At 34.5% G+C, this 15443-nt stretch overlaps 1 protein-coding gene across 1 annotated transcript; it reads left to right on the top strand.

Moving 5' to 3' along the window:
• The first annotated feature begins 1376 nt into the window (after nucleotides 1-1376).
• On the top strand, nucleotides 1377-15443 carry LOC111060530 (endocuticle structural protein SgAbd-6). The gene is made up of 4 exons (XM_022348200.2): nucleotides 1377-1722; nucleotides 13158-13291; nucleotides 14083-14237; nucleotides 15123-15443. Exons 1-4 carry the CDS (start codon nucleotides 1714-1716, stop codon nucleotides 15194-15196), a joined length of 372 nt encoding a protein of 123 aa, XP_022203892.1. The 5' UTR covers nucleotides 1377-1713; the 3' UTR covers nucleotides 15197-15443.

Genomic DNA, 15443 nt, shown 5'->3' with positions numbered 1-15443 from the left:
ATCTGTTAGCATTCACTCACAGTAGGCTAACGTATTTGTATTTTTAATTCATCCACCAAAAAATAAGAATTTACCAAGTTACAACAAAACAATATGGATATTCAGTAGGCTATGAAAACGTAGGTAGTAGAATCATTGAAGAGTTAGATTTTTGATTCAAGTTAATAATGAAATATCAATAATCAATGACTTAATTCAAAAATTGAGCCATCAATTATATAACCCTTTGGAAAATCCATCTAAACAATATCAAATCGTATCAATATTCCATACAATTAAAGCCTGGAGAGACTCTTAATTGGCATCTACTGTGACTTATGGGGAGCATAAAGTCATGTTTATACCAGAGTTGTCAACTCAGATTTCAACAAATTGTTGCCAATTTCTCAAAAGCGAAGCAAAATTGAACTTGTTTTCTACAGAAAAAATTAACATTTTGGAAACAACATTTTGTTGACACTGGTGTAAACCTGGACTTAAAGTCCTCCATTCGTTTTTCAAAATAAAACTCAGTAGATTGTAAAAATATTGTAGAAGAATTAGCCTTGAGATTTACAATCACATTGCTTTATTCAGCTTCTTCTAATTGGATAAGTCGTATTCATTCGATGTTTTGATCACAGAATTACATAAGAGGTGTATAATGAAATTGATTATATTGGAATAACGTATGAATAATTTATATCAAATATCTTAATTGAATATCAAAGTGATGAATTAGCATCTAAATAATCACGACATAAGAGAATGTAAAATAACAATGAGAAATGCTTAGAACGTGATCAAGATGCAGCACCATATTTCTCAATGAATATTATTGTCACTGGTTGCAAAAAACGAAACAATTTCAAGTTGGTAATCGTTGTTCAATTACAAAATAACAGTTGCAGGAAAGATAAGACGCCTCTTCCACCAAAACAGTTATCATCAATTATGTAATAAAAACGGCATTTGTCTTAGCGGTATGTTGTCAGGGCCAACAACTTCAATTTAAAATCGTTTCAAAATCAATTTTCAAGTCAAAAAGAGTAATTGTGAATAAAATGGCCAGCTAAGTGATGTAGGGAATAAATTACATATACATATTATGTAAGTGGAGAGGAGTTCAAGTTTCTTTTTGTTCCTGATATATCAATAGTACCTAGTTGCTTCTTAGGATTAATAAACAAACCTTAATGATTGATGTAGTAGATTTGATAATATTAGAAATGGAGTATAATAGATAGGATAATAGATTTATCAGCGAGTAGCCTTCTTGAAGGAGAAAGAAAGTAGGATACTGTGAAGAGAAAACGAAAAAGAGATGAGGAGAGAGGACTTAAGGATGCTGGAGAAGTGAGAGAGAAGAGAGAACTGCTGAGAGAGATCAACAGTGGAAGAGCTGAATTCTACATGTTATAACAGATAGCATTTGAATGGTAAAAGATAATGGGATGGCATAATACCATGTTTATAGTCTATAATATCGCTGTTGAAAAAATCACTGGAAGATTGATTCAACCTGCATCTCTCAAGGAGAATCACCTTCCACCTCAAGTGCAAATATAGGTGGGAGAATTTATTACATTGTACACCAGTTCTGGCTCTACTACCTTTGAATCTGTGATTAGATGAGATTGGTTGCAGAACATCTCCAACAGCATCGAGGAACGGTAGTCCATCATTCAAAGAGTGCTTCTCTGGTTGGAATCCTTTATCCTTTACACTAGCAGAATGAAATTTGTAAGTAGCTATTGTTCTATATTTATAATACCTAAATCTAATTCATGCTTATTGAATGTTTGAGTTATTAAAAATTCGTGCATCATATCAATATATGAATTTGAAGCTGGATTTATAGTCATCAAGATTCAACAAAATTTCTTAATGTGTTTGTCGTAAAAAAACTCAATAAAGGTTCATCAGAAATAGTTTGTTTTTCAAAATTATTAACAACGCAGTCTATCTCTAAAAAATATCAAGAATAGCTGAGAAACAGTTAGCTCCATTATAGTCGCTTCCCTTTTTTGTGATGGTAGATTATAGAAAATCAAGCTTAAATTATCTTCGAGCATCTTCTATTGTAGTATAGTTAGTGAGTTACAATTTATTTTTAGGAGTTGAAATATTTTAAGTTGAACGGTTTGTTATGAGTTTTTTACTTATATCAGGAGTGCCCATCTCCCCAAGCCAATGAATGCACCCCCTTAAAATTTGGAAAAATTCAGCTTACACGAGGGGGAACGCAAAATATGTGTCTTAGTAACAGAGATAACAGATTATAAATATTACAGCTGTTTTATCATCACAATCTTCCCCCCTTAATATCAATCGGCACTCGTGGGGTATGGGGCGAGCTGGCGAAGTGAGACTGTCGATTCTCTGCCGTCGTTGTGGCGAACAAACGCATATTCAGGGTTACTCTCGATTAATTCAACTTTTTCAACTTGCGATTCTTGTTTTGAGTTTTTTGTCATCTTCTTCAACCATACTGGTCCAGGTGTCAATAGCCAGGTTGGTAATGGTTTTCCATTACTTGAGTTTCTTGCATGTAAAAACATCCGCTCATGTGGTGTGCAGTTGGTGCTTGTGCATAATAGGGAACGAATAGAGTTAAGGGCATCGGGGAGAACTTGTTCCCAGTGACTGTTGTTCAAACCTCTCGATTTTAGGGCTAGCATCACACTTTTCCATATAACTCCATTGTACCGTTCGACTTGCCCATTACCGGCTGGATTATAGGGCGATGTTCTGCTGCTGGCAATTCCTTTTGATAGTAGGAAATTTTTCAAAGCTGATGACATAAACGATGTTCCTCTATCGGAATGTATGTAAGACGGTACACCAAAAAGAGAGAATAGTGATGTAAGGTGTTTTATTACTGTATTAGTAGTCATGTCAGGACAGGGGAAGGCAAATGGGAATCTGGAATATTCGTCTATAAGAACTAAAATATACTTGTTCCTTGAACTTGATTGTAGTGGGCCTTTGAAATCCATATTAAGACGTTCAAATGGTCGAGTTGCTTTGATAAGGCGGCCAGTTCCTTTGGCATAGCGTGGTTTCATTTCAGAACATGTAATACATTTGGAACATACTTCTTTTACATCATCTATTGAATATGGTAAGTTCTTTGTTTTGGTCCAATGATGGAGTCGAGTAACTCCTGGATGACACAGGTCCTCATGAATTTTTATCAGTTTCTTTATATCTGTATGGCATCCAACAGTGGCACAGACTCTTGATAGTGTATCTGCTGGTATATTCTCTTTTCCAACTCTATAAATTATATTGAACTTATATTCTGACAATTCAAGGCGCCATCGTTGGATTTTGTCATTCTTAATCTTGCTGGTTTGTTTATTACTAAACATGAATGAAACTGATTTCTGGTCTGTGATAAGTGTAAATTCTCGTCCAAGTAAGTAATGTCGCCATTTCCTGATTGATTCCACAATGGCATAAGCTTCTTTTTCCACTGCAGAGTGCCTAGTTTCAGATGTGGAAAGAGTTCTTGAGAAAAACGCCACTGGTCTCTCATTCTGTGTTAATACTGCTCCAATAGCGTAATCTGAGGCATCAGTTTCCAAAGTGAACGGGACTTTTTCATCAATGTGCACTAGAACTGCAGATCCTATTTCTTTCTTTAATGATTCAAATATATTTCTGCATTCTTCATTCAACGGGAAGTGAGTATTATGCACAAGTGGATGGATCTTTTTTGAAAATTCTTTTATCCATTTGGAGTAGTGTGCAAGCATTCCAAGGACACGCTTCAATTCTTTCTGATTTTTTGGAGCTGGTAAGTCAAGGAGTGGTTTCAATCGATCTGGATCGGGCTTAATCATACCCTGACCAATTTCGAATCCCAGAAAGGTTAAATTCTCCATAGATATTTTACACTTTTCTTCATTAATCGTGAGGCCATATTTTTCTGTTGCTCTCCAGAAATTTTCTAAATTTTCATCATGTTCTTCTTGGGTCCTTCCGCATACAATAATATCATCTAAATAGGCATAACATGATGTCAAATTTTCTTGTTCTATGATTTGATCAATCACTTTCTGGAAAGCAGCTACTCCATTCGTGACTCCGAACGGAATTCTTTTGAATTGATACAGTTTGTGTCCAACTTCAAATGCGGTGAAATGCCTTTCCTCAGGCAAGATTGGTATCTGGTGATAGGCAGATTTCAGGTCAATAGATGAGAATATTTTATATTGCGCTACCTTATTGACTAATTCTTCCATTAGTGGTAGTGGATAGGCATCCAAATTCGTGAATTTGTTGATGGTCTGTGAATAGTCAATCACCATACGTTTCTTTTGGTTCTCTCTTGAAGTAACAAATGCTTGAGCTCTCCAAGAAGAATGACTATTTTCTATAATATCAGCATCTTTAAGCCGTTTGACTTCATTCATCATAAACAAGTAATCCTCTTCTGAATGTCGTCTCGATTTAGTTATTATAGGCCGACAGTCCGGTTGAAGATCACGAAACAATGAGACAGGTTCTACTGTAGCTTGGGCTAGAGCACACTTTTTAATTTCATAAGTAGGCCTTCTTGCGTCATTGTCTTCATTCAGTTGTAGTGCTGCTTTAGATCCACCGAAATCAAAAGTGATGGATGAAAAGTTCTTTAGAAAATCGTGTCCCAAAATTACACTAGCGCAACATTTGTTCAATACGATCAAAGGAAAATCATTATATTCTTCGTTCTGGAAATATATTTCACTCAAAGCGCACTCAGTTGTTTTAGTGTTGCAGGCACTTGAAGCAAATGTAATCAAATTGGAATATGGCATAGTTTTCAACTTGCGATTCTTGTTTTGAGTTTTTTGTCATCTTCTTCAACCATACTGGTCCAGGTGTCAATAGCCAGGTTGGTAATGGTTTTCCATTACTTGAGTTTCTTGCATGTAAAAACATCCGCTCATGTGGTGTGCAGTTGGTGCTTGTGCATAATAGGGAACGAATAGAGTTAAGGGCATCGGGGAGAACTTGTTCCCAGTGACTGTTGTTCAAACCTCTCGATTTTAGGGCTAGCATCACACTTTTCCATATAACTCCATTGTACCGTTCGACTTGCCCATTACCGGCTGGATTATAGGGCGATGTTCTGCTGCTGGCAATTCCTTTTGATAGTAGGAAATTTTTCAAAGCTGATGACATAAACGATGTTCCTCTATCGGAATGTATGTAAGACGGTACACCAAAAAGAGAGAATAGTGATGTAAGGTGTTTTATTACTGTATTAGTAGTCATGTCAGGACAGGGGAAGGCAAATGGGAATCTGGAATATTCGTCTATAAGAACTAAAATATACTTGTTCCTTGAACTTGATTGTAGTGGGCCTTTGAAATCCATATTAAGACGTTCAAATGGTCGAGTTGCTTTGATAAGGCGGCCAGTTCCTTTGGCATAGCGTGGTTTCATTTCAGAACATGTAATACATTTGGAACATACTTCTTTTACATCATCTATTGAATATGGTAAGTTCTTTGTTTTGGTCCAATGATGGAGTCGAGTAACTCCTGGATGACACAGGTCCTCATGAATTTTTATCAGTTTCTTTATATCTGTATGGCATCCAACAGTGGCACAGACTCTTGATAGTGTATCTGCTGGTATATTCTCTTTTCCAACTCTATAAATTATATTGAACTTATATTCTGACAATTCAAGGCGCCATCGTTGGATTTTGTCATTCTTAATCTTGCTGGTTTGTTTATTACTAAACATGAATGAAACTGATTTCTGGTCTGTGATAAGTGTAAATTCTCGTCCAAGTAAGTAATGTCGCCATTTCCTGATTGATTCCACAATGGCATAAGCTTCTTTTTCCACTGCAGAGTGCCTAGTTTCAGATGTGGAAAGAGTTCTTGAGAAAAACGCCACTGGTCTCTCATTCTGTGTTAATACTGCTCCAATAGCGTAATCTGAGGCATCAGTTTCCAAAGTGAACGGGACTTTTTCATCAATGTGCACTAGAACTGCAGATCCTATTTCTTTCTTTAATGATTCAAATATATTTCTGCATTCTTCATTCAACGGGAAGTGAGTATTATGCACAAGTGGATGGATCTTTTTTGAAAATTCTTTTATCCATTTGGAGTAGTGTGCAAGCATTCCAAGGACACGCTTCAATTCTTTCTGATTTTTTGGAGCTGGTAAGTCAAGGAGTGGTTTCAATCGATCTGGATCGGGCTTAATCATACCCTGACCAATTTCGAATCCCAGAAAGGTTAAATTCTCCATAGATATTTTACACTTTTCTTCATTAATCGTGAGGCCATATTTTTCTGTTGCTCTCCAGAAATTTTCTAAATTTTCATCATGTTCTTCTTGGGTCCTTCCGCATACAATAATATCATCTAAATAGGCATAACATGATGTCAAATTTTCTTGTTCTATGATTTGATCAATCACTTTCTGGAAAGCAGCTACTCCATTCGTGACTCCGAACGGAATTCTTTTGAATTGATACAGTTTGTGTCCAACTTCAAATGCGGTGAAATGCCTTTCCTCAGGCAAGATTGGTATCTGGTGATAGGCAGATTTCAGGTCAATAGATGAGAATATTTTATATTGCGCTACCTTATTGACTAATTCTTCCATTAGTGGTAGTGGATAGGCATCCAAATTCGTGAATTTGTTGATGGTCTGTGAATAGTCAATCACCATACGTTTCTTTTGGTTCTCTCTTGAAGTAACAAATGCTTGAGCTCTCCAAGAAGAATGACTATTTTCTATAATATCAGCATCTTTAAGCCGTTTGACTTCATTCATCATAAACAAGTAATCCTCTTCTGAATGTCGTCTCGATTTAGTTATTATAGGCCGACAGTCCGGTTGAAGATCACGAAACAATGAGACAGGTTCTACTGTAGCTTGGGCTAGAGCACACTTTTTAATTTCATAAGTAGGCCTTCTTGCGTCATTGTCTTCATTCAGTTGTAGTGCTGCTTTAGATCCACCGAAATCAAAAGTGATGGATGAAAAGTTCTTTAGAAAATCGTGTCCCAAAATTACACTAGCGCAACATTTGTTCAATACGATCAAAGGAAAATCATTATATTCTTCGTTCTGGAAATATATTTCACTCAAAGCGCACTCAGTTGTTTTAGTGTTGCAGGCACTTGAAGCAAATGTAATCAAATTGGAATATGGCATAGTTTTCATCTTCGATTGTACTACTAGTTTCTTATCTATAAAACTTGCTGTGCTCCCAGTGTCTAATAGTGCCAATGTATCTATTCCATTAACACGTATAGGAACAAGACATTTTGAGAGGTCAGTGCTGGTATTTGCTGCTGAAATTACTGTGGCAGATACCATTTGGTTTTTTTTATCGTTTCGTGCTCTGCATACTTTTGAAAAATGGCCTATTCGATTACAAGTTAGGCATGGTTGTCCTTTTGCTGGGCATTGGCTATTATCAGTATGATTATTATAGCCACAAAATCTGCATTGAATCTTCTTTTGGTAAGAATTACGGACTAAAGTCGTTTTCTCGGTATTTTTATTCTCGTTTGCTAGGACTGTGTTAACATATTCTGAACTGGTTTCGTATTCTTTAGCAATGTTTTCAGCATTCTCTAACATTCGTGCTTGTGAGATAGCGTCTTGCAAAGTTAGCGATTTCATTTCGAAAAGATGTTGTCTGATTTTCGATGATTCTAATCCGGAGATGAACGCGTCTCGGATATATTCACTTTTGTTATCGTCAGCCGTGACTGCTTGAAAGTTACATGGTAAACTTAGCCGTTTTAGTTTATTATAGAATTGATCAATTGATTCTCCATGGGTTTGTTTTGCTTTAGATAAGCAGTAACGTGCATGTACAACAATTGAAACGAGCAGCTCAGGCTAAAAGTAGGCCTATAAAATAACATTTTACATTGTGCAAAGTAGCTGTTGAAAGCAATAAAACAATTAAAATCCAATTACGTTGATGCTGCTGTGATGAGAAGTTAGCCAATTAAGTCCTCCCGTTAGGTTGCAGACACATGATGAGTAATTTAAATAAGGCATCCTTGAAAAACATGTACCGGTAGAGCACTCTGCAGCATCCCAGAGCTGTGGTTTGGCAATGCTCATCTGCTTTCTGTTATATCATCACATTCATGGTCGTTAACATGTTCTAATGCTAACGTAATGATAAAGGACATGTGTCCATATCTCATCCAACACTATACAGTAATAATAATGATGTTGATGTTGATATACGCTATCAAAAGATTTCTTGGTCATCCAGTTGTGAGATGAACACTAGTGGAATGATTATTAAAAGTGAAGATGTACCGTACAGGGACAGAAATAAACGGAATGGAACAAAATTATTTTCCTTATTTACTCATTGAACTTGTTTTATTCATGAAAGGACGTGTTCTAGAAGATATAATCATCCAAAACCTTGACTTACATGATTCGTCTCAGTACAAATAACTGCTATACAAATAATGTGACCTACAATTTGATGAAATCGCATTAATATAGACCTCTACCGAAATAAGATGGTTACAACCGCAATAGACTTGTAATGAGTACCTGAGCAATGAGTGAAGAGAAATGAAAGTACATTAACAATTAACCACACGTTATAGAGCTCAAAGAAAATAACAAATCAATAGGATTATTGATAAAACTTCGTAATTCATATTTTTCCCATAATGGACAGCAAAATGAATGTGAGCACATATGATATGAACTTGACAAGCTAAGCGAGATGGTGACATACATGTAGGTAGGCCTAACCAGTGGTAGTGGCTAAGACCACCTTGTGTGGATTACTCCTGAGTTGAGAGCCCAGCCATTACATCATGTGGGAGGCGTTCGACATTGTCGCGCGTTCCTATAGCACAGCCACTCTCAATACTGGATGCATTACCCTCTAAACTGCATCGTGTTCCTCAAAGGTGATTTTCATAGAGAAGAATCTGCTTTGGGCTACTCATCATGGTATATGCCATTCGAGTTACAGAGAGTGTGCATTCTCCCAACTTAGCTAGAGAGTCACCATGGAGAAAAGGTGTCTCTCCTCCTCATAAGGATGTTCACAATGCTTCCGGAAACTCTCCACCAATGATCCTCCCCTACACTCCTCTCCTCGATCCATTTAATACCATACACAGGTATTAAGCAAATTAACAAATTCCCAATTGTTTAAAAATGACCAAAAATTTCTCAGAGATTCAACGGTTCAATATAGGAACTAAAGAAAATTTCATTGAAAGTTGGGTATTTTATTGTCCCCAACACATTATATTCTCGTATGAAAAAAAATCTATTCAATGGAATTGGTGAAAGACATTCAAAAAGATTGCACGAAGTTGACAAAAACATTCTCTATCTACGATTTTGCAACTTCATTGACTTTTTCAAGTCAAATTGAAGCCAGAGTTGAAATAACATCTGGAATCATTGTGACTCATTACAACTCAGTCTCACAATGCTGGTGGAACAAAACGGCTTCTCCAGCAAATCAAATGGAATAATTTCACCCATCATACAAACTAGCACAATTACTCATTGACTCTACGGCCCTTGAAGAGTCTTGGCCTCCTTCACAAGCCTTTTCCATGCATCTCTGTCCTGTGCTCGCTGTCTCCACCTTCTTATGCCCAAGGATTGAAGGTCTACCTCTTCATCTTCCAACCATCTCTTCATGGTCAACCTCGTTTTCTGTGTCCCCCTGGTTGCTGATACAGAGACGTACGTGCTGTACAGGTTTCCGGCATCCGTTCCACATGGCCCAACCAACGGATTCTAGCTCTTCTAATTTCTATAACAATGCTTGGTTTCCCATACAGATTATAGAGTTCATCATTTTTCTGAGTCGCCACCTATCGTCTCTAGCACTGGCCCGTAAATTCTTCTTAGGATCTTCCTTTCCCGTATATTCTAAAGCATCTTATCACAACTTTTTCAACACCCATGTTTCACAATCACAACTGGTCGCAGAACTATCCTATGGATGTTAATTTTAATACTCCAGGCTAATAGCCTTGATCTAAGAATTTTCTGTAGGCTGAAGTATGCCTTATTTCCAGATTCCAATCTCTCTTTAATTTTCATTTGATTTTAATTTTTGTTAGTAATCAGAGATCCAAGATACTTGGAACATTCTACTGTTTCAAAACGATGTCCTTCCAGTGCGATCTGCCAGGTATCCTTCTCTAGTCTCTAGTATCCGCGTATACAGTCTTACTTTCATTGACCGCCAAACCTGCTTTTTCACTTTTCCCCCAATTTTCTGAAACTTTCAATCAGGTCCTCTTCCCTTCCATTCGGGCTAAGATGTCTACATCATCTGCCACCATACAAACCTGACTAGTGAATTATCTTTCCTCCATACTCACATGGGCTGATCTACTGGTATGACAAATGCATCAACCTTCATGGCAATTTTGATGGAAAATAATCATTACAGTGTAAGTAACTTTCAGTGGAAAAATCATTCTTTTATGAATATTGTATACATATTTGTCTTTTATTTGAGGTCAATCGGAGGTTGAACAAAATAACCCTCGTATATTGACTGGAGGACTATGAATGAGCATGATGTAATAGCAGAGAGAAGATGCTTATTCTATACCGCCAATACAACAAGATTTTCGAATTTAGAATGGATGAAACAACAGTCATCCTCATTCTCACATAACACGTGACATAAATTGCAAATTAACATACAAGTTATTTGAATTTTATTGGTACCGGTCTACCGGTGCCGGCACATGTAAAGTAAGCCTCTCTGCCAATTCCCTTGTTACAGCAAAATACCGGTTAGATTGTTGGGAGATTTATTTCTAAACAAGGCAAAATACTGCAATAGAGTGTAATATAGCAAAGTCGTGTAATATAGCATAAAGGAGGTTTTAGAAGGAAACTCAAAAAGAAAATTCTGTCCATGTATAACTCAATTTCATTGGAAATACATAGATTGATTAGCAAATCAAATCAATTATAAATTTTTAAATGCACTCCACAATCAATTTTAAGAGATTAGGCACTCAACAATCAACTACCGGTAAGCAAAATATTGAAATTCCGTGTTACAATTCGCAAAGAACATTTCAATTTTGATTTGGTTATATCGAATGACCAATTTCAGTTGTAAAATATAATTTCATCAAGTTATTGAGAAAAGAAATGAAGAGGAAACCACTCCAATTCGGTTAAGCTAGAGGGTACAGAAGTTTTTTTTCATAAAAGAGAAGAAGCCGATTCAACAAAAACCTATTTTTTGAATAAGGAGTCATATTATATATGAGGTTTCATATTAGTGGAGAATGAGTTGCTTTTGTAATGTAAGTTTCAAATAAAAATGACCTTTATTATTCTTATTGAGATTATAGAAAGAATATAACGGAAAGCACAGAAAAAAGAGAATAACAGAAGAGAGAGCCGTGTTCTCTCCTCCGTGAAATAAGGGAATAGGGGAATATTTAATTATGAGTGGATTCTAATTCCAAAATTTTATGGAATTCAATTGAATTTCGGGTTCATGAACATCACATCAAAGATGGTAGTAGTAGGCTATACGAATGAATATTATTGTAAGAAAAATAGACATAGCCTTATATGGAATGATTATCTCCGTGAATAATATCTGTTATAAAAAAACGTACTATTCAATGTCTGGAAATACTGTGGTGAATTTGATTGATTTGATTTATTAGATGAGTATAATCTGGACATTTTGTTAAATCAAGTGAAACTCATTTCTAGAGACGCTAACGATAAAAAATACTAGTTTGGTTATGAGACCAATGTGATCAAGCTATTATGGCACCTAACTTGTCCTGTAGGTCAATCGCCTTTTCTCTTTATGAAATTTGTCCAATATAGTAACACTTTGGAAGTGCCACGATGAGGAAGGTATGTAAAATGAAACAGCTTTGATAGGCATCACAATGATCGACTATCAAAATTATGTAACTCGACTGAAAACAAACATTTTGTTGATTCCATATCAACTGTCAATTGTCGATTTGAGAGGATTAATTTATTCTACTTGTGACTTGAAAGTTTGAAAAAATTGAACCTGCTCATTTTCATGACTAAAGATGCAGAAAATAAATTGCAAATAAGTAGCTTCCAGTTGAAGAGATGTGATGGATGATGTATGAAGATATATAGGAATTTCAATGGTCATTAAGGTAATTGAGTAACTGGCTATATCGGGGAATATTGCAGGAATAATCAAGCCAGAACATGAATGATTTGAACAAGAAACAATTTCAAACATGTTGGAGGAAGGTTGCTATATCAAACATGTTGCTATAAAATATAAGGTACTGTACTTCTCGATCTGTTTATGAATAAGATGTATTATTAATGAGGAGTTCAAATAGTAGAATTATACTTCTACAACTCTTCTACCATTTTCAAATCATTTACAAATTTAAAACAAATAAAATACAGAATATAAAATTATAACTAATACTTATTAAAATTTGAAATAGACAATTGAATCCTTCCTCCATGAATATTTTTCATCAGAATTGAAATTTGAATCTGGTAAAGAAATATGAGAGTGTCTCCATTTTGTTATTTATTACTTGGGTCAAGAAAAATTATAAAATACAGTATAAGCTAATGTTAGCATAGCCTACTTACTTATCAGTAGAAATTCCTCCGTTTGTTATGCTACATTATTACATCACTGTTTGCAGAAAGGAAATAGAACTACTAAACAAATCCTGAATAAAAATCTAGACATCTCAACAAAAATTGAATTTATCGACTTGTTTCGTACTCATCTCTGAACGTGCAGAGAGAATGATACAAAATCTATTATGTAACAATATAAAATATCACGTTGAGTTATTATGTAAACTTTGAACTCAAGCCATTCTATAAATTCAACTAAAACCTTAAATGGTAAAAAGGGAAATCAACTAGGTATTCAAAATAGAAAAATAATTATATAGATTCATGAAATGGTGGTATCTGCTCCTAATATGTCGTATTATTGCAAAATATGAGTTTAATATATTTTGAAATATAAATATACTGTATGAAAGACATTTTCACATTTTCTACTATAAAATAATTTTTATATTACAAAGATTGATCTAAGCCGATCAGATTGGTAACTGTTGATGCTAATGATTGTTTCATTGTTGATTTATTCAGAATATATATTTAACAATTTTCTATTTTCCATATTTCAGAACACAGCACATTGTTCAGCAATTATTTTGTTCCTATCACTCGTTTGTGTGGAGAGTTTGTTTCTTCCTGGAAAAGATGCATTCATTTCTTCATCGACCGATAACAGAAACGAAGATGGATCATATAATTTCGGGTGAGTTGGTACATAGAATTAATATGAATATTCTCTATTATTCTAAGATAAAACTGATTAAAATGGAATGAAAATCAATATCAAACATTACAAAGTCTGTTTTCTTGTACAGAGGAAAAATCAATTTATTCATCAATCAAACAGAAGCCTTCACAAATATTAGGAGAAAAACAGTAGGAGACTCAACCCAAAACTATTTCTATAGTGGGCTTTAATAATTAATGATTCATTGATCACTCAAACATGAAATCCAATGATAAAATTGGAAGAAAAACAATACACCCAGCCCAAAACTGTTTAAATTCTGAATTTTGATGGCTGAATACAAAATGATTTCCCTGATGATTTTGAATACCTAAATCGGGAAAAAAAATCAAGATGGAATGAGAGAAAAATCTGAGCTTGACAATGAAAAGTGCCTAGTGGGATACCAATAAATATTTTATTATGAAAGAAAACCATCGTTTACGTTGAATTTATTGAGAATCACCATACAGTTGTATCAACTTATAGTATGGAATACTGTAACGCATACAGTACTGTGGCCGGCTTAAGAATGTCATTAATAATTTAAGTTTATCATACAAATTTCCACCGTCATAATATTTTCAGGTGAAATTGCGCCTATTACTAATGAACATTGAATCAAATTATTATTAAGAGTTGACTAATTTCACATTTTAAATAAAAATGTTCTATAGGAGGTGTTTTTCCAAATTGTAATAGTATAATTCTCCTAGAATTAAAAAAAGTCTATTGGTGAATTTGACAATAGTATTCTTCTTTTCAAGTTTCAAGACATCACAAGGAATTGAGAGAGAAGAGATGGGCTTTTTCAACGAATTGGGCAAATGGGTGGTGAAAGGAGTTGTATCTTGGATTGCTCCAGATAATAAAATATACGGCTACAAGTACGAAGCTGATGAGAATGGATATCAACAATTTGGTGAGTAAAATCATATTCACAATAAAATATATTCATGTTACCATAAATTCTTTGTGGGCGCCGAATATATGGAACCTACATGTAACAGAATAATGTTATGCTATATACTGTATTCTATTGATATAAATAGGCCTACAGTATGAGAATTGAATAGATTCCAAATGGCAGACTTGTAGACTCATAGAAAAAAGAGAAGAAAATATAAAACTGCTTTCTATAATGCTAAAAATAATAACATTCTGCTCAATCATGTGACTATTCTGAGTTTCAAAAATGAGACGCATAATATTTGAATGCTGATTCCATTCGTTGAAGAGCATGTACATCATAATTCTGTTACAATGAAGAACGTTCTATCGGCATCTTTTGACAATATTTCCGTCATGCTCCAGTAATTTCTATCATTGTTCACTCTAATTAAAGAATTCTTTAGTTATTGTTTGTGAATTTCAACGCTTTAATGTAGGTACTGAGGAATAGCCTACATTCCAGAATATTATGGATACATATAAATAGAATACAAGCATGATAGGCCCATGGGCCTATTAACAATTCAATTCTCATAGGCTTAACAAAAAAAAAAAATGATCTTGAGCACATCAATTCTAAAACCAAAATATTATTTTTTTGCAAAGTATACGGTAGAGTGTAGTTTTTAAGAGTTTGAAATTTCAACAAAACTGAAAAAAATATATTTTTTCAATATATTATTGATAATATAGTTTTTCAAACTTTGTTAAACTCTCTCTTAGTTACATAATGAATCTAATCAATTAAGATAATTATACTATTAATTCTTGTAAGGAATACGCAGCATATTTCAACCTTCATGAATCAGAAATAAATATCGATTCCTAGTTTGTGATTTGAATGTTTCTATTGCAGATATGCCACCAGAGGATGGAGATAACAGAATCGACGCAAAATCTAAGAAAGGTTTACTTGGAGGGGCACTCTAAATATATCAAAAATAATCTTAATACTTTTATATCAGTATTAAGAATTTAATTCGAAAATTTCTTCTCCTGTACCGTACTACTTGATATTTTTAAAGTTCAATCTTCATTCAATGTTCAAATTTCAATGTTCACGTCATTATCTGAAATCAACTCTTGATCTCAATTTTTACCTTTTTGTAAATTTTATAGATGACATTTGTATATATACTGTATAATGAAAATATGAATAAAAATTGAGTGAGTTTTA

Source organism: Nilaparvata lugens, chromosome 11 (genome assembly GCF_014356525.2).
Source record: "Nilaparvata lugens isolate BPH chromosome 11, ASM1435652v1, whole genome shotgun sequence".
Taxonomy (NCBI): Eukaryota; Metazoa; Arthropoda; class Insecta; order Hemiptera; family Delphacidae; genus Nilaparvata; species Nilaparvata lugens.
This window is presented reverse-complemented; position numbering and strand designations above follow the sequence as displayed.

Coding starts and splice junctions, on each gene's coding strand:
- LOC111060530 (XM_022348200.2), top strand. Junction 13,292..14,082: donor GATGGATCATATAATTTCGG/GTGAGTTGGTAC, acceptor CTTCTTTTCAAG/TTTCAAGACATCACAAGGAA. Junction 14,238..15,122: donor GAATGGATATCAACAATTTG/GTGAGTAAAATC, acceptor TTTCTATTGCAG/ATATGCCACCAGAGGATGGA.